The sequence below is a fragment of the Monodelphis domestica genome, chromosome 8 (assembly GCF_027887165.1).
Source record: "Monodelphis domestica isolate mMonDom1 chromosome 8, mMonDom1.pri, whole genome shotgun sequence".
Classification (NCBI taxonomy): Eukaryota; Metazoa; Chordata; class Mammalia; order Didelphimorphia; family Didelphidae; genus Monodelphis; species Monodelphis domestica.
The window spans coordinates 202,667,458-202,688,096 of NC_077234.1; the positions used below are offsets into that span (position 1 = coordinate 202,667,458).

Here is a 20,639-nt window from a genome sequence, read left to right on the forward strand (position 1 = left end):
TTGGAGGTCATCTTTCATTCTCTTTGCCTCATCTTTCATCTTCTTTGCTTCATCTTTCATCTCCTTTGCCTCATTTTCAAACTGGTTGATTTTGGCTTTCAAGACACTCTTTTCTATTTCCAAATGACTTATCTTAGTTTTTAAATTCTTTTCCCAATTGTCTTTAGCCTCTCTTAAATGTGTTTTGAATTGCATTTTGAGTTCTTCCAAAGCCTGTGTCCAATTCGCTGGGATTGCTGATTTATTGCTTGTCTCCTCTTTCGTTCTGTTTGCTATTGGTTCATTGTCTGTACAGAAGGTGTCAATTTTAATTTCTTTCTTCTTTTTCTGTTGTTTGCTCATATTTACCCCTTCTTTGCTCCCCGTTTTTGTCTGTGCTCCTGCTCCTCTCATTTTTTTGGTTTTGGGGCATTCTGTTAGTCTCCCCTCATGGATCTCTGTCAGATCTTTCAGTGCAGTCTTTGGAGGAGGAGTTTTGGAGTTAGAGCTTCCCTGTCCTCTGGAGGCTTTTGATTGGATTAAATTCCAGCAGTCAGTGAGGGAGGGGTGTTGTAGCTTGGGCTTCCCTGAGCTCTGAAGGCATTTGATGGGATTAACTTCAGCTGGGTTGGGCTGGATGTGCTCTGAGGTCAAAACCTCCTGGAAGCCTCGAGCAATATGGAGGGTCTCCACCATTCTGACCAGGTTGCCAGCTCTGTGCTCCCTCTCTAGCTCCTTCCCCGCCACCTGTGTTCAACATTCTGAGCCTGACACAGCCCTACCTGCAAGGTACTCCTCCCAGACCAAAGCCTTTGCCCGCCTAGAAGTTCTTGCTGCCGCTGGAGGCTTAGTGCTCTAGGGGAGCGAGGGGTCCTGTGACCTTCCTCTACCTTCCCCTTGAACTCGAGTGTTCTCGTATTCCAGCTTTTGGGATTGAGTCCAGCAGGAGAATTCCTTGGCTCTGTCTTGTTGTTAGGTTTTATTTTCAGTCCCCTAGGAGCATTCAGTTTGTGATTGGTAAGAAAGGGTTTTCAGAGGTCTAAACCTTTGCTGCTTCTACACCACCATCTTGACTCCACCTCATCAGTAAAAGTCATTTCTGAAGTCTCATCCTTTATGTTTTTAATAAATGCAGAGGTGGGGAATACAATAGTGCTATTGCACTTCACTTCAACTACTAAAATGGATCCTTACCTCTTATTACAAACAATTCAAACCAGTCAAATGATCAGTCAAAGGTAGTGGTATAAATTGATATCTGAAAATCAATTCTGAAGACCCCTTAAAATCAGTTGGGACTTTTATCTCATTAAATTCTCCAAAGATTGTGTACAGGTTATAACCAGGTTGATGGAGTCTATCCATCATCATCTGTGTGACATTTAACAAAGGACAAAAGGAACAAAAGACCTTTAAGGCAACATGAAACCTCAGTGGATCTGGTGACAAAACCAGCATCCATAAAGACCTATGGTGTTGCCATGGAAAGGGTTTGTCCAAGTTGTTTATGGACTTTTATGTCCAGTTCAGTCATAGGGGAAGAGTACAAATAAAGACAAGTGTAACAGAATATATAGTGAAATGGCCAAAACACAGTAGCTGAAAATTGACATAGTGTAATAGAAGATATTAGATCAATATGTGAACTTAAAAAACAAAACTAAATCTTAAACGATTAGCAAATACAATACATGTGACAGGATATGGGCACTAAATTCAAGAGTTCTTTTCTCCAATTCCAATAGCTGCGTTAGAGACTTTTTCACTATTTGGAGGGGAAAAAAATTGATACAGTAAACATCAATAAGGTAAATGGAGTCTGAAAAGGCTTAAAATTCACCTCCCGACTCTTTAAGGTTCCTTCCCCTCCCAAGTATCATCATCCATCTAGATTCTTTTTTGTTACACTTCTGGGGTTCCCCATACCTGCACTGAGCATACTGTGGACAAACTCCATATTGCATGTTTGCAGAGACTTGGTAAGCCAAAATGTTAAGGGGGTATAGGGAGATAAATCTTCCCTTCTGCTATCAACTGCAAGGTATCCAATCACCCAGGAACATTAGTAAGAAAAGACATCCTAAAGCAGTAATGCACTATTCTTTCAGAATGGGCCATGCTTGCAATTCTGCTTCCTGCCCATAGATGGCACTACCCTAGTATGTACTGGCTAGGAGTAAAGTTAAGAGGTTTGGAAGAAGTAACCTTCCTTTCCCTTTCCCCCAGGGGTAAAAACAGTGGCCCTGTGATACCTCAGTCCCCACCTCCACAGCCGGGAGCATGGAAGCCCCACCCTGGGTCAGCCAGGCTGGGGTTAGGGTGGATAGGATGGATTGGCTGCTCCACGCTGTGTTCCCCTGCTGAGAAGTGGCAAACTCAGGCTTGGGATCCACGTGTGTATGTGTGTGTGTGTGTGTGGGGGGGGAGTTATACTTTACCAGCCTAGCAAAAAGTGCCTTGCAAGGACCCCCAGCCAGTGAGTGTCTGGTCAAATGTGGAAGGTGGCGGCAGCAGTGGGAGCAGGAGCAGCAGCAGCTGGGGGAGGATGAGAAGCAGCGAGGGTGCCAGTGGAAACCATGAGAGGGAAAGGAGGTTTTTAGCTACTCACATCTTTACTCAAAGGCTTTCTTAAAAAAAGATCAGTGGTTGTATCCCTTCATGGCTTGCCAAAAAATGTAAGATTAAAATTAATATCCAATAACTCCAAGTGTCATATTTTATAAAATTTATTAATAATCACTTGAAGTAGGAAAAATACAAGAACAAAAGTAAAAGTCTGAGTAAAGACACATGAGAAAAATTCTGCTTGGGACTCACCCCACCTCCACAAATCACGATCAGAGGAAAACAGCAAGAGACAGCAGAGCTACACAAAACTTTATATCTTCCTTAAGTTAGTACATAATGTGAGAAGAAACATGGGAAGCTGAGATTTAGAGTCCCAATTAAACAGTCTCAATCCACGGTGCTCCCTAGTTGGTCCTCCATTGAATTTCTAAATGAAATTCTCAAACAGAAGATGTTGCATGGATGACCATAAACTATTATTTTCTGTTTAAAAATCAGAATCAAAAAATTGTAAGGTAAGATACTCCCAATGTTTTAGAAAAAGAGGATCTTCTTTTAATGAAAAGATAGAAAAATATCCTATGATGGCTTAAGAATAATTCTTTTTGGGGGAAGCTGGGTAGCTCAGTGGATTAAGAGCCAGGTCTAGAGACAGGAAGTCCTAGGTTCAAATTTGGTTTCAGACACTTCCTAGCTGTGTGACCTTGGGCAAGTCACTTATTGCCTAACCCTTACCACTCTTCTGCCTTAGAACTAATATAAGGTATTAATTCTAAGATGGAAGGTAAGGGTTTAAAAAAAAAAGAATAATTACTCTTAAAGGAAGAGGAATTAACTAGATATATTTGTAGGTTCTTTCTAGCCTAAGTATTTGAACAGTTATCTCACTTTTTTGTTGCGTGAAGTTCACTTTATAGATCTTTTTAATTGTAAGATTTCCTTGCTTTTTTAATATTCTTTATGTCAAGCACATTCCTTAGACAGTATTGTTAAGCATTTTTTTACCTATATTGTCATTGTTCTAATTTTTTTATCTAGTTGGAAGATTATTTCATCATCTTTTAGTATTCATTTTTGTAGCTCCCTTGTTGCAGAAAATTTTTTTCATTTGGCATTAGCTATAATTTAGTGTAATTTTTCTCACAAATTTTATACTTGGAAAAGATATAAATTATAATAATTGTACAGTATCAAAATAGAGCAATATATTAATTATATAAGATTTTTATTTTGTATTTAGTATGTTTGTAAAACCAAATTGTTTCTTTATTATCTTCTTTATATATTGATAAAATAGGCAGGCTAAAATAAAAAGATTGCATTTGCCTAAAATACTTTTTTGTTTTGTTTTTAAACAGGTGTTAAACAAAAAATTGTCTGAAATTCAAGTTGATTATAATGATTTAAAAACAAAGAACCAAGAGAATTGCAGTGATGTTAGCAAGATGAAGTCGCTACTGAAGGCTGAAGTATATATATACATATATAAATGTTTTCTTTTTTTACTTTTATTTATCATGGTATTTATATAAGAAGTTTTAATAGAGACAAATTAAATCAAAGATACATTTCTAGTAAAAGGTGACCAGGATATCTTGAAATCATCTGTAATAGTTCAAGAGTAATAACACAGAAAATAGATTTATTATAGCTTTAGAATTTCACCATTAGTATCATCATAATAATAACGAAAGGGAACACTTGTCACATATAGTAGTGCTTTATGGTTTGTGAAGCACTTTACACTTAAATTCTCATTTGAGCCTCACAAAAATACTTTGAGATAAATGCTTTTGCAGATGAGGAAAGTAAGATTTGGAGAGTAAGTAACTTAATTCATAGTCACTCAGCTGGTATCGTGGGAGGCAGAATCTTCAGCTTCGTTTCCCCTCAGGCCAGACATAAAGCTTTCTACTATATCATTCTGCTTTCTGAGGATCTAGTAAGATGACTCAAGATGGCCTCATACTGAAGAACTTTCCTGTTGCAGGAAGTAAATTAATAATTTCTAATCTATCCTCCAATGGACAGTCAGACTATCATAATTAGAAACTATTGACATGGACAATGCTGCCCCACCATTTTATGGATCACATTGCCCTACTTGTTCTGGAATGATTGGTCTCTGTTTATGTTTTGTAATGGGACTGCTTACCTAGAATGATCTAAGAGTAAATGGATTCTTTTTTTTTTTTTAACCCTTACCTTCTATCTTAGAATCAATACTGTGTATTGGCTCCAAGGCAGAAGAGTGGTAAGGGCTAGGCAAAGGGGGTCAAGTGACTTGCCCAGGGTCACACAGCTGGTTAGTATCTGAGACCAGATTTGAACCCAGGACCTCCCATCTCTAGGCCTGACTCTCAATCCACTGAGCCACCCAGATGCCCCTAGAGTAAATTATAAGGCAGTTGGACAAAAGTCTGTTTGTAGCCTCATTTGGAGGTAATTTTCTCAAAGAAGTCATCATTGTCTGGGTCACACCTTGAGTGAAAGCCCATAGCAGCTGGCAAATGATCTGTGCTCTCCATGACAGAGAGAGGGACCCGGGGAGTGACCAAGCCAAGAGGTCAGTTACTCAAGCCTGATCGTCTCTGGAACTTAAAGCCATTGCTTCCTCCACTTTTATTTTGCCACACACAGAGCTCAAAATGGATGAGCTTGGATTCTTTGAGAGTTGGAAATGGTGATTTTTTAGTTTCAAACCTGTTTCTACAAATAAGAAAAGTCTCTAATTGCCTATGACAGCAAATTAGAAATGGATCATTCTGTTCGTGGGTATCTATTTGGGAGACATGGAGGTGCCAGGGATCCCCTCTGCCTTTTTTTCTTCCCTTTTAGTGGCAGTTTGACTATGGTTGTGTTCATTAGGACTTGTGTGTTACACCTGTCTATTCCAAATAAATGAGAGCAGCCTGAGCATTTCTGGAATGGAGAGATTTGAACAAGGGCAGTGGGTGTAGGTACATATGCACTAGGAGAAACCATTCCCCAAAGCATGAAAAGTAGCTACATACATCCCACAATAACAATACTTTTTTTTTAGAAATTTCTTTTGTTTACCTTGTTTACTGAATTCTTAATATTAGTCAATAAATACTTTGGGGACTCTTACTATGTGCTTATCATAGTACTAAGTATTATGAGAGAAATACAAATGGCATGCTCTCTGCCCACAATACTTATAATAGCCAACAGATTTATGGCTCTTTAAGATTCGTAAAACAATTTGCACATATTGTCTCATTTGATACAATAACCCTGTGAGGTAAGTGCTTGAAGTATTCTTATTTTACATATTAAAAAACCAAGGATGATAAATGATTTGCCCAAAGTTACACAGCTAATAATTGCCTAAAGTTCAATTCAAACCCGTCTTCTCAACTTCAACTCTCCTGCTTTATCCACAATACTCATAATAGAGTTCCCAGTTATAAGAAAAGGGATTAAAATTTATGTCATGTTTTGAGAGGCATCTAAAGATTTTTCTCATAAATATCATCATTAAACAACTGGAGTTATCCAAGATTCCATCATTAGAGATTTAGTCTTTTGACTTGTGTCTTTAAGGGTCTGTTGCTAAATTATGAAAACTCTTGGAAGAGAAAGTATTTTAAGTCACTGTCAATTATTGTAAATAGCTGATATTTACAATAATAAACTTTTAAATTACAATTACATGCATTATATAATTATCATAAATTTATATACAAAATAAATGCCAGACATTATTAGTTTTTAAAAAATATATAAATGGAATAATCATACTAATAATCTAGTCATTTTTGCGGTAACAACATATAATAGTCTATTTCCTTAAATAAGGAGTATAAAAATAGCCCAGGAATAGCTAGGTGGCACAATGGGCAGAAAGTCAGGCCTGGAGATGATAGGATCTAGGTTCAAATCTGGCCTCAGACACTTCCTAACTGTGTGATCCTGGGCAAATCACTTAACCTAGTTTGCTTAGCTTTTGCTCTTCTGTCTTAGAGTTGTTACTAAGGCAGGAAATAAGGATTTTTTTAAAGAAAGAAAAGAAAACCACCCCAAACTTTGGATACTCCCTCTTTTACCTATGGCCCTCTTCTTATGATGTTAGCATTAGTGGCTCTGGGAGGAATGAAGAAGAAACCAGAATAGATGATATTCAGTGTAATAATTCCACCCTGTGGGTTTTGAATTGGATTTTCGTCCCTGAAAAATATTTTAGCTATGTCTATTTGTCTAGTTGAACTTTTACAGGGTATACTGTAGACTAGCCATTTGAGCACAATACATGCTTCTGAGGTCCAGGTTTTCACATTAGGTCCATCAGATAGCAGATGCATAATTTCTACTGTTATTGTAAGGTAGAGACTTTATGCTTTTACCTTTTCAGAGAATGGCCTTGTTCTACATAGTCTCAGTAAAAATAGAACAATGAAATCATGAGATAAATTTTCAAATATTAACAATAACCAATATTTGAAAGGCTATATCTTATAATAAAATTCCCTTTTCACATGCTGTCTAGCTGAATCTTTCTTATTAGTCATGAGACTTCTTAAACATTGTAAAATTATAAACCGAAAACATTTAACACATACTTTTGTTACTCTTGAGGCAAGACCTCATAAAGATATCTTTATATTAAAGTTCCCCAAGTTAGTCCCCTGGGATAAACTTATATTTCATCACACATACTGCTTCTAAGAAGATACATGGGTGTTTCTTCATGCACATATACACACCCCTATTCTGAGATATGGATTCAATTTCAATCTCTTCATTATAGAGTTTTAAGTATTTTCAATATTACTTCTATATTTCACATCTGATAGGTTTGCCTTTTTATGTCATATTATTCTTGGCTTCCAGGCAAAAGTTGGGAAAAGTCCTAGGACTGTGGGTGGTAGTAAGTCATGAAAACATGGGGTTAAACTAGAACTAGAAGAGTCAAGAGGAATTATGAACAAAATATTTAAAATGTTAAGAAACTAGATGTCAGGAAAATACTAATAGCTACACATAACGCTTTTAAGGTTTGCAAAGCATTTTATATGTATACATTAATTATTTCAAATAATGATAACACTGAGGGTAGGTATTATTATTATCCGATTTTACAGATGAGGAAACAAACAGGCTGATATTAAGTGACTTGCCCAAGGTCACATAGCTACCATTATGTTAATATGGGATCAAGTTGATTGAAAAGCCATGTCCTAGGAGCAACCACACAACTGGAGCCCAGCTACAATGAACTAATGGTAGCTTGGCAAATAAGTAGTTTTAGTAGATTAATAAGAGACTATTCAATTTAAACAATAATTAAACTTAAACTACTTAAATGATAAATTTAGCCTTTAATCTTTTCATTACCAAAAGTTTGGAAACCAAGAGAACTGTTTGAATAATCTGTAGAGTTTGAAGTGTTTATGTTCTTGCTTGAAAGCAAGATGGTTTCCCATGATATAGGTTTAAATAGAGAGATAGATGGATGGATAGATAGATGACCAAGTACAGGTTGGTCTTCTCTCTACAGAACGTATGGAATGAACTCTGTTGGATAGAATGAAGAACCTCTAAATAGGATCAAGGAACAGATCCAAGAAAGGAACTAACTAGTGCTATTAGGAAGAAATAAAATGATTCTGAAGAGCCTGGGGCTAGGAGGTAAGAGCAGAGAGTCAAAAATCAGTGTTACATGATTGGTGGGCACAAGACATGGAAGAAAGAGAAAATGAAGCTTTAAACCCTCTAGACATATATGAGGTTTGAGGCTCTTTTCATTGTGTAGATTAGAAACCCGTGAGGGATAAGCATTTCACATCACAGAATATCAACACCTAATAAGAAACTGATCATAAGAAAAAGATAATATTATGATTAATGACCTCTTTGTGAAAGTTTAGATGAGAAGCTATATAGACCCGATACAACCATTTGAAGGGTTTCAGTCTTCCTGGAATGTGTATCTGGGATATGATGGAAGACTGTTGAGCCTTTCATACTTGCTGACCATTATCTAACTTTAGCAATTAAGGTTCCAGAAGAAACTTGAAATTAATTTGAAGGGTCTATGGAATCCTAGTCAGGAAGCTGAAGGAATTTGGGGATTCTTCGGCACACTTTCTTATTGATGTTTCAGGGGTTGGGGAAGGAACAACCACATGAGAAATGTTAGTGGTTAAATAAATATGTTACCTAACAAGGTTGGGTTTTCTGTACCATAGTTTAAGGAAAGCAACTGAAGGGATCTTGGCAAGGAATGGAGTATATTTCATAATGAGAGAGAAGAACATATTTGCCTGAAGATGTGCATATATGATCAAGATACAGGGCTAGTAAATGGTGGAAGGAATTTAAACTGAAAATGGAAGGAAGAGAATAAAAAGATCCCTATGTAAAATTATAAGAACGATATTTTGAGCAATGGGTATGATAGGAAGAAGAGTAGTGGTAGAAGACATTTCTAGTAATTAATAGGAGAGAATAACTGGGAAGAAGAACAGAAATACAATACCAATAGTTACAGCCTAATATGTTATACGTTGTGTGTATGGACTCACATTTTTGTTGTGCCCTCCATGTATCAATCTGTCATTAAAAAGAAATAATGCAAGGAATTAGACTTGAGCCAATCAAGTTTTCAAGTCTGTTATTGATCCCATATTTCAATACTCACCTTCTTTGTTCTTAAGCTTTAACAAGTATCAGATTTTAAAAAATATTTTTCTTGAACTATAAAGCAAGATGTAAGATATTATGTGTAAAATTAAAAAAAAAACCTGCTAGTTTATCCTTGTCTCTTTTTTCCCAGCCTCTTTTCTAGCTTCTATTTATGTCAGTGCTCCAAGGAAACATTGACTTTATATGAACACTTTGGTTTGATTTTTTTGATGTGTTCTTCTAGTTTTTCCAGTCTTTTCTGGGGTTCATCGTCTCCTGTTAGCTGATTCTTGGTTCCCTCCTTCTCATAATGGATAGCTGTTTACAACCATTGTATCTACTTCTGGGATGGTAACGCTCAAATGACTACCATCTAGGGTAAAGTAGAATGTGTTGATTTGTGAAGTAATGTGTTCTTCATCACTAGATGGATTTTGAACCTGGGATGATGCTTAGGAATTTGTTGAATGAACTTGTCATATAATGGAAAGAACATTGGACTTGGAATAGAAAAAATGCTGGAGGAAACACTTCTTTGTTGAACTATGTAATATCCTTAATATGAGATCTGCAAACTCTGTAAGTGAATAGAATAGACTAATTAGCCTATATTTTTGCTCTTAACAATTCGTTGGCTAAATCTAGGAGTTTGGAAGATTTCTTCCCTTATTTTGTCTACTAAAGAGCTTATATGCTTAGGGCTGTGGTTCATTCAGTTGGGAACTCTTTTATTCTGATGTGTTTCTTGAAATAGAGTACCAATGAGCCACCCTTGCAAGAAGTCTGGTTATTGTACCAATAAACTTTTAGGATTAGTAAGTTCTAGACAGGGTATAAAATGGTACTTCTTCTAGGTCTAAAACCAGGACTGAATTTGAATTGAGCAGCATTATTGGACCAGTTCAAAGAGAGCTTGACAGATTCTATTTATGACCAGTTGACCTGGAGATAGAAAACCAGGTCAAGATGAGGCAATAGGATACGAACCATGGCAAGAAGTCAAAACTAAACTTCACTATATTATTCGATATTTTAATGGATCCATGCATGTCTTTGTATGGATAACTCTACTAATGAAGAGCACCACCCAACTGGGCCTTCTCTTGGGATACTCACTTTCTGTAAATACTCCATAGAAGAGCAAAACATTCTGCCTGAGTCCTTTCTCTGGGTCGTAGATACTACTGCCCCTGTTGGGAGGGAGGTCCTCTGTTAGCCTCCACCCTCACCAGATGATCAGCCAACCTCCTTTTGCAGCCATATATGCCCTCAATTGTATCTTCTATTCCACTTTGTAGTTCTAATAATTGCAACTTGTGTGACTTTGGGCAAGTTTCTTACTTTCTTTGGCCTCAGTTTTTTCATCTGTCAAATGAAGAAGTTGGACTCGGTCTTCTAGCTTTAGTACTATTAGTATGATTTAGTACTTAATACCTCAAGATCATAGCAAAATAGAGGGATGGTAGTCATTCCAGAGTTACCCTGTCAATAATACCTTTAATCCCAAGTGATTTCTGCCTCAGCCAGGAAACCTCTTTGATGTCTCCTTGCAAGGATAGATACCATTCCCAAGGCATGGCCATCTGCGCCATGGGTGGGAACAGATGATCCACCTTAAGTGAATGCATCTGGAAGAAGGAGCAAGAATAATACAGATAGCACTTTATCCTTTAATTGAAATTAATTTACCAGCAGCAGGTTTGATGTTCCTAATACCCCATGGAATATTCAGTTGCCTAGCTGGTATTACTTATGCTATAAGTAACACTAATTATTGAACTCTGGTCTCTTTTCCTCAGCATAGCCCTGACACATCATGTTAATTATCTGACTTAAGCTTCAACTATTACTTCAGATTCTTTCAAATAAAATCCAGGATGATTTATTTTAGGAGGCTGAGAACCGACAACTTATGGAGGATCTTCGAAAGGCTGTTGAACAGGCTGAAAGCTGGGAATCCAAGGCCCACCAAGCAGAGACAGAGAACAACACACTCAAACTGGAACTTTTAAGTGCAGAGTCAGAGAATAACAGACTAAAAGAAAAAGTGGACTCACTCAACAGAGAAGTTGAGCAAGTAAGCTAGAAGCATGTGTTGGCAGTTTATCTTGAATTATCCCTAAATAGTATTCTGCAAAGCTTCCAAACTCTTAAGCCACCACACTGATCCTTTCATTTTTCTCATGAGGACAGAAATTAAATTATGGGCTAGAGAACTTTTCCCAGATGCTGTTGTTAGGTTAACAGTACTTTAGGTTTATATTGTGCTTCATAACTTGTGAAAGCACTTTCACATCCGTTGTTTAATTTCATCCTCAGTATTTCTCTTAGTCTTTGTGGGGAAAAAATTTTCTGAAAATAACTAAAATAAACATGGTTCCTCAGCAGTCTTAAACATGCAAAAGCCCTTGACCTTTATCTTAAACTGAAGTTTTTAATAAGCTATCAAACATAATAACAATTGATGGGCTTAATTTATATCTACCCAGGGCCTTGATTTTCTAGATTCTGATAGCAAGCATTAGAGAGGTATCAACCTCTATTTTATGGTAATCAGATTAGCATCACTATGGACTGACATTAAGAACTGGGTGTTATGGATATGAGAAGGCAAAATTTAAAAAATAGCAATAATTATGCCACAAACACCAGATTGCATCTCTAACAGAGCAGCCAATATGATCAAGCATCTAAAACTAGATTTTGTGTTTGTATGAGTCAACCTTAGAATTCAAAGCTTTTAAAAGTGCTGGTTTTTATTTCAAGACTTCAAGAAAGAACAACCCGGACCCTGACCCTAGGGTTTCTATAAAAATCTTCAAGATTCTGGTTTATCTTTTCTTGGGATGTTATAATATTGGTAAAAAAAAAATTGCTGTATTTCATTTCCTAAATGTCATTTGCTTTTCTATGCTATATTTCTTCTTGTTCTTCTTCTTCAACATCATCATCTTGTTGTTCTTCTTGTTCTTCTTTATCTTGTTGTTATTGTTCTTCCTCTCTGTTTCTCTCCCTTTCTCTCTCTCTCTATTCCTGCTTCCTTCCCTCCTTCCTCTCTTTTCCTTTCCTTCTTTTTTCTTTATTTTTTTTTTTGGCTCAAATTGTTATTTCTCTGTGACTAACTTAGTCATCTTGTCCTGCCAGCACTTAAATGCAGAAAGGTTGTACAAGTCTCAGATTTCCACATTGCACAAATCCCTTTTAAAGATGGAAGAAGAACTTCAGAAGGTTCAGTTTGAAAAAGTCTCTGCCCTTGCAGATTTGTCTTCTACACGGGAACTCTGTATTAAACTGGACTCTAGCAAAGAACTGCTCAGTCGACAGCTTATTGCCAAAGACCAAGAAATAGATATGGTATTTAAGACAGACATTAAAACAGTATTTGTTTATATTGCATAATATTCTGTGAAGAGTCCAAGGCTACCCCAGCCATCCTTAGGAAAATGAAAGTTCATTTTATAAAGGGTCATGGTTTTGCATCCAGACATTAAGAGAGAGATGCCTTTTAACCATAGAACTGTATTTTTAAGTTCTCTCTGCTGTTTCCCAAACAGTTCAAGAACTTTTCAGCTCTTCATTACGATTTCAAGTGAAATCTTATTTCAAATTTATCATTTGAATTTATTTTCATTCAGAGGAATTTAGGGGAACATATGATATATTAACAAGGAAAGAATCTTTAAGTTTCTATGGTTAGTATATAATTATGATTACATATTACTATCACGATGGAATGATTATTTTTAAATGAATGAAAATAATTTTCTTTAAAAATTAAATAAATTTCTTTGCTGTGTGATGAAGAAATGAAATTTTTCATAAATCTGGGCTAATGTCTGTAAACAGGGAACAGCTATTAGTAAATCACTTAGGGTCATGTTTGCATTTTGTCTTAAAAGCATTTATTTGAATTGGTGTCTCTAGCTTTAGTCAGTATTGCCTTTTAGTAAGAAGTAATCACACATGCTTGAGTTTCTTGAATAAATGAGTATTTCTTGTTTTTTTTTTCTTGATAAGAGAAGACTTTAAATATTTTTATGGAATGCCAGTTCTCAGAGAGGCCCAGCATCTTTTAAAAAAGATATTAAAGGCTTGTTTCCTTAGAACATTCAATTCTAGCTAATGAATATGTTAAGAGCTGTTCCCTGTCCTCAGTTCTTTAATCTAAGTTTAGTCATTAGCTGGGACATTTAGGTATTTGAATAAATACAGAAAGAGCTATGTCCCCACATGAGCTAAAATATCTAGTTAACACATGAGTAATGGCTTTGTGAGTCCTTTGCTAATTTTTATTTGGAATTTGTATGGAATTAAAGAATGCTGATATTTTCATCTCTTGGGGACTAAATATCTGCCAAAAAAAATCAATCCATCTAGATAAAGTATTATAGTTGTATTTTAGTTACTTCTCTCCCCAATATAAAAACAAATCATTTATATTATGCATGAAATTGTGTTCTCATGCATTTAAACTCACTAGCATAATTTTAACATTCAGTGAAATACTTAAAAAAAAAACACCTTTAAAGATCCTACGGTGATAGGAAAAAGACAAGTATCTCTCTAGCTATGATTTTATCATCTCAGTACAACAGAAGAAATCATACTGGTATATAACTCAGGCAGGCCTATTCAAATAATTTAACATTAGTATACTCAGGGATTTCTGATTCCTTTGTGGTCTCATTTGCTTTATTTAAAATAAATATAATAAATCTGCCTTTTATGTAGTTTGTAGGAGTACTGAGAAAATAATTTTAAAGCCCCTTAATTCCTAATTGAGGAAAGCTATTATGTAACAAACAATTTGCTTAGAAATTGTATTAGAAAAGTTTTCAAGAATCTCTTAATTTATAATTAATAGCAGTGGATTTTTATAACATAGTCTCCATCTTAGTTTGTGTTAAATTGTAGAACCTAGCTACAGTAGAGGAGGCCTCCATTTTTTAAGGAAACAGTGTGCCATGTTTTGGTCACTGATCAAATAACTGACTCAAGAAAATACATAGAGGGAAACAAACCATAAATATAGATTGCATTTGGGAAATATGGAATTAATTTCCATTGTCACCTGTCAAAGAATGAATTACTAAAGTCCATGGAGTAGCTAGGGACCATGTACACTCTCCTCAAATTATTTTACTGAATTTCTTCAGTTTTATAGAGTTATAATAATAGTAATAATGATATAATAATAATAAATTTAAAATTACAGGATAATATCAAATTGGAAATGGGAATAGATTTCCCTCAGTGATTCTGTCTTTAAAATGAGTAATTTTCTGGTTTGATCAGAAAATTGGGGAGGGGAATGGTGAGGGGATTTTTTTCCATTCTTCAGTTCTGCAGAGTCTGATGTGCCCTGCAAATATAGAAGGGGAGATGTAGGCCATATGTTGAAATAGAGGAACAAGAAGCAGTGGTGAGTGTACACATGATGCTAAAAGTGTGCCCAGATAGCCTATCTCTTGAATAAATGGTTGGGAGTAAGTTTAAATATCTTCCCATTATTGCACAGGTGGAGAATGAGTTAGATTCTGCTCGAAATGAAATAGAGCTTCTTAGGAATCAGATGGCGAATGATAGAATCTCCATGCAGAATCTAGAAGCTTTGCTGGTGGCCAATCGAGACAAAGAATACCAGTCTCAAGTAGCACTTCAAGAAAAGGAATCTGAAATTCAGCTTCTAAAAGAGCACCTTTGTTTGGCTGAAAATAAAATGTGAGTCAGCCAGGAATACGTTAACATAACTACTTCTTCTGATTATCTAAATTCTTGGAAAATGTATGCAATCATAGTATTAAAATGACAACAGAAGGGATCATCAGTCTAAATTAGGCTAGCTCCTTCATTTTATAGATGGAGAAACTACGGGACACTTAATTTAAGTGCTTTGCCTGAGGACATACAGATATGTAGGATTAGAGTTAGGTACCGATCATAGGATTACTGACTTTTTTGAGGGGGAAGCAAGAAATCTTTCCAAATTGCTTCTTTCTACTTAATTTTGTTTTTTAACCATATTTATTATTTCTGACAGTACCCTGTCTGGCCAAATCATTTTCCATGTAAATTCATACAACTCACTAGAAGTCATTAGAAACAATAAGCATATTCAGATCTGACGAATTTTTATATGTGGTTCTACCTCTGCCATTTTGGCTTTCCGCTTGTATACATAGAAGCATTTATGTTCTTTCTTTGGGCAGCCAGAAGAATTTTAGTACTCACAGTATGTGAAGGCTGCTAGACTCCAAATTGTGACTGCCAAAGAGGTTTTATCTACATAGCTGAAGGTCCCATCAGGACCACTTTTCATAATACTCTACTTGCTTAGCCCACACTCAGATTCTTTATTCAGCCTCAGTTCTGACCCACTGGTCTCTGTTCATGCTACATCAGCTTTAGGGATGAATGGAAATATGGAATTCAGAATTAGCTATGTGGCTTTGGGAGCATTTGTCATTGGGTCAGTGACAGTATTCATTTTAGTAACTGCTTTCAGGCTATTTCCATACTCAGAGGACCTGGCAACTATGACTCACTGAGTCATTCTTCATAGTTCCTTTTCTTATTTTGATGCCTTCATTTTCAGTTGACAAATGACCATCAACAGATAGGGATCTACCACGTGGGGACCATAGGAATGCTCCCAATTGTAGCTGTCTGTCTATTTTGATGAGCAGTTGCATTCTATTGATAGAATAACTAAAGATGATAAATTTTTACTTACCTAAGAGGTTAAGGTGTCAGCAGTTTGTGTTACATAATTGAAGATATAAGCAGTATGCTGGGTTATAGTTTGTTTTTTAATAAGCATTTATTGAGCCCTTATGTGCCAGGGAGTATGCTAAACTTTACAGATAACCCTGGGAGGTGGATGCTGTTAGGCTAATTTTCCAGATAAGGAAGTTGATACAGATATAGGTTAAGTGACTTGCCCAAGCTCACACAAGTAATAAGAGTCTGAGATCAGATTAGAACTTAAGTCTTCCTCACTCTAAGTCCAGATGGTACAAGTGATATCCACATTTTCCTAATAAAGAACTTAAAGCATAAAAAAATTATCACTAGGATTGGACTCCATATCTCTGAGCTAGACTGTTTTGCCATATCAATATACATATGTTTTGCCCACACACACTTCTTACTATATAAAACACACAATGCATTTTAGTCTGGATATAATTTGGGAGATTATTAGCCACATATTTACAGTGTTATAGGGATTAGCAGCATTTTCATCTCAGTTACGTTCCCTTTAACTTTTTCCCATAGGGCCATCCAAAGTCGAGATGTTGCCCAGTTCAGAAATGTAGTAACACAACTGGAAGCTGATCTAGATATTACAAAAAGACAGCTGGGAACAGAGCGCTTTGAAAGGTAAACTGACAGGCCTGCCTTCACTGTTCATTCTTGAAAGTATTTGTTCTGATAGAAACAATGAAGTTAGAGAAATTCAAGATGAGTAAATCTTAAGCTATGATCTGAGTTACAACTTATCATGGTTTTAGTAATCCCATTGTATATGAAATATTAAAGTGTTATAATTATCTCTTAGAGAGCGGGCTGTACAAGAACTTCGCCGCCAGAATTATACTTCTACCAATTATTACCACTTGAGCTCTACGATAAAACCAACTCCTAGGTGTCATTCACCTGACCGTCCCCTTCATCGATCCCCTGATCGAGGCCTAGACAGATCATTGGAAGAGTAAGTGGTTCAAGGATCCATTCTTGTGGAAAAACACATGGAGATGTACACTGAACATTTGGGGGAGGTAGGAAACCCAAGAAACAGTGCCTATCATTGCTAATGATTTTTAAAATTATATCATGACTGCAGGACTATATTTATGTAGAAACCAAAAATGTACAGATAATTACAATGTATGTCTCGAGATATCGAAGTGAATAAAATGCTTTGTGGTATCTATCTAATTTTGCCATAAATGTTTTTTATTCTTATTAAAGCACTGATATGTGGATATGTATATATATTTACATTTATTTTTATGTATATGTTGCTCCTTTGTTAATGTTCTCTGATTACAAATTGCCAGCTAATTATTTCAATGTCATTGAATATGGATACATGCACTTATCACCCTGGTCATATAATAGGATAAATATTCAAGGGAAAATACTTCTCAAACATTTTTGAGAACAGGAACCATATGCAGAATGGATTTCTGAGAAGAATACATACCAAGCAAATGACCAGTTATTTGGTTTGCATGTAAATTAATTGATTGAAAATAATAAGCAGGTATTCTGTATCTAAATCATTACTTTGTAACATTTTTAGGCCCACTGAAAAGCATCAGATTAACCCAATGATGGTTTACCATTATCTCTCCTTTTACCTTAATTCCAGTTATTTTTATAACAATGCATTTAGATATGCTAAACTAGAAAACACTTCCCTTCATAAATTTTCTGTAGAAAAGTTCTTTTTCCTGTTTTTAAACACTGCAAATCCCTGTTGCAGACTTTCCTCCTCCCTTTCAAAGCCTAACAGAGATATCCAGAAGTTGTTCTAACCATGATTATGCTCCTGAAAAAAAATTTTGTACTAGACTAACATTTCTAAGTTGACAGAGCTCTGGAGCAATTGAAAAGATAAGTAAAAAATGTTGTATTGACATAATTTCATATGAAAAAAGTTCAAGTTTGTGCCAGATAATATCATATTTCAATAAAAAGAAGCAAATTTTAAAACTAGTACACAAGCAGGTTTCTATTGCCCAGTGGCCTCAGCACCTGCACCTATGTGTCATAAGATCAATAAATTTAGAATTGTTTTTTTTTTTAAAACCCTTACCTTCCGTCTTGGAGTCAATACTGTGTATTGGCTCCAAGGCAGAAGGGTGGTAAGGGCTAGGCAATGGGGGTCAAGTGACTTGCCCAGGGTCACACAGCTAGGAAGTGGTTAATAAATTTAGAATTGTAAGGGACTTTGAGATCATCTAGTTCAATTCCTTAACTTCACAAGGGAGGAAACTGAAATTAGGGATTTAGTGCCTACTTCAGGTTTTTATTTTTTATTTTTCTAGTGATAATTTACTAATCACAACCTAAAATTTTAATTTGATTCTTAGTTAGATCTTAGATTAGATCCTTAATAGTACATCAAATCAAATGATGGAGAATTCTTCATTTGTAAACAAACTTCTTGAGCTAACCAGAGAATAAATTCAGTCATAAAGACATTTGTGTGTGTATGTTTTAACCCTTACCTTCCATCTTGGAGTCAATACTGTGTATTGGCTCCAAGGCAGAAGTGTGGTAAGGGTAGGCAATTGGGGGTTAAGTGACTTGCCTAGGGTCACACAGCTGGTTAGTGTGTGAATCCAGATTTGAACCCAGGACCTCCTGTCTCTAGGCCTGACTCTCAATACACTGAACTACCCAGTTGCCCCCTAAGTGTATGTGTATGTGTGTGTTTGTACACATATATTTAAAGCTTAAACTATTTTAGTATAATCCAGGACAGACTTTATATTTTGAATTGTTGAAAATTTGTTAGCTTACAAGTGAAAAGTTTTAGATGACTATGTGTTCATGAACACATTTAGAAAACAAACTACAATACAATCAGACATGTTATACATTTATCCAAAAAAATTACAAAAAGTATGTGCCCAGAGGCTAAAAGAGAGGAGACCTCAGGAATATTGTGTCTTTCCATTATTCCCTTTAAGTTAGGTTTTGATAAGACTTTATTCATACAAACTTTGAATATCCTTGACTAACTATATATATAATTCTTTTGGTTTTGTAATGTGGTCTACCTCAGGGTGCAATAAAAGTGGCAAAAGGTGGGTTAGAAATAGCAGAGTTTTTTCAAATTTAATAAACAAGTGGAAAAAGTTACAGTTTCATTTAAAAGTATCCTTTATGGGAATGAAGACAGAGCTCAATAGTATCATTTAAGTCTCAAACCTCATTTTAGCTAGTAACTTCTACATTCTCCTCAAGAATTTGACTAACAATAAGATTGTGGATTAGTTTGTCCTTGAGTTCTAAGAAGTTGTTAAACTTTAAAATCTTGCACATACTAACCCTGGAATACATTTTTTAATACATGGTAAAAGACATATTTGAGTTGAATATTTTTTAATTAGTATTTTTTCTTTTATAGGAATCTGAGCTTTAGAGATTTTTGACACATGAAGGTTCTTCACCCTCTGGAAAGCAAGGTTAAAAACTGAACTTGAATTTATGCTATATAATTGATTTTATCTTTTGAATGCTTGACAATGTTAAATGTATTTATTGACCTCAAGAGAACAAACTCTGTGAATCAGCCATGGTTTTCTGTTTCATACTGCTAATATCTGTTATTATGCCATATTGCAGTGACTCTACTTGACATTCAGAAGGAAAAGTGCATATGGCTGTATCGATCCACACATTAATAGTGAGTGTAAAGAAAAAGATTTGCCTACTCCACTATTGAAAGCTGTGGAATAACATTGTTCCTCGAGAGAAAATAAAGAAACTTATAAAAAGAGGGGAAAGTGTTTTACAAAACTGATTTCTTTTCCTTTTGGGGTATCTAATGTAGTTGGTTAAATTTTATCTTTGTGATTTGTGCTTTCATGTCTAAAGAAGTTGTGCCAAAATTGGCAAACTTTTTTTATTTTATTTGATCAATATCAGCCTGGGGCCCAGTATTTCTCTCCATTTTGGAGCCAACTTCCTATGTTCCTTAATCATCTAATTTCAAAGAAGCAGAAAGTCCAAATGTGTCAGTGTTGTTCAGTACATACTGTTGTGCAATTCAAAGACCTAATTAACAAACATTTTCTACAATTGTGTTTCCACTATTTTTAGAAAGGTAGGTGATGATCTATCTGTAAAGAATGTAAGATAACGATCTGTATTTTTAATAAGTTTTCTTAAAAAAATTAAAGTACTGTAATCAAATTAATTGCCATTTTATTTTTTGCCTGGAACAGATTTCTGTAGTATCACTAAAGTGCAGTGATGAGTTTCAAATTTTTCTATTGATTAAGCTTCAATTTAATATGAATTTGAATGCCAGAAAACTTTTTTTAATCTGTTAGCCATTTATATCCTTTTCCATTTATTTAAAAAATCCTGTTTCATTGAAACTGTACATTTAATATAAATAGTTTTTCCATTTATATAATTCTTGACCATTATGACCTTAGTAACATAAAGAAGTCTATTTGAAAAAATGTCTTTTTAAGTGGTTTAGTATTATGATTCATACTATAAAATCTTTTAGTTTAAATTAGAAAAACAAACCTAAATTCACTGGTTTAATATGATGATGTTAGACCAACAACATTGAGTTGGTAGATACAAAGTAGCAATAAAAATGAATCTTTGAAAATATTATTTTATAAAGTATTTTGGGAAATCTTGTTCAAAAAGTTTTCTCACTAACAAGCAAAACTATGTTTATTTATGCA

The 20,639-nt window shown here is 35.3% G+C and overlaps 1 protein-coding gene across 20 annotated transcripts in view; it reads left to right on the forward strand.

Annotated features, from left to right (window-relative positions):
• The window catches only part of TSGA10 (testis specific 10), a 121,740-nt gene extending 101,613 nt beyond the window's left edge, over positions 1–20,127 (forward strand). For 13 of the 20 annotated variants that reach the window (XM_016424854.2, XM_056808660.1, XM_016424848.2 and 10 more), the window contains 7 exons: positions 3,906–4,016; positions 11,087–11,272; positions 12,340–12,549; positions 14,714–14,916; positions 16,474–16,578; positions 16,757–16,909; positions 19,340–20,127. In XM_016424854.2, coding sequence (XP_016280340.1) covers positions 3,906–4,016; positions 11,087–11,272; positions 12,340–12,549; positions 14,714–14,916; positions 16,474–16,578; positions 16,757–16,909; positions 19,340–19,364 — 993 coding nt within the window. In that variant the 3' untranslated portion in view covers positions 19,365–20,127. Of the gene's footprint in view, positions 1–3,905; positions 4,017–11,086; positions 11,273–12,339; positions 12,550–14,713; positions 14,917–16,473; positions 16,579–16,756; positions 17,135–19,339 lie in introns of those variants that run through there. The other 7 variants (XM_056808666.1, XM_056808667.1, XM_056808665.1 and 4 more) reach the window with 3 other exon arrangements.
• Positions 20,128–20,639: the final 512 nt, after the last annotated feature.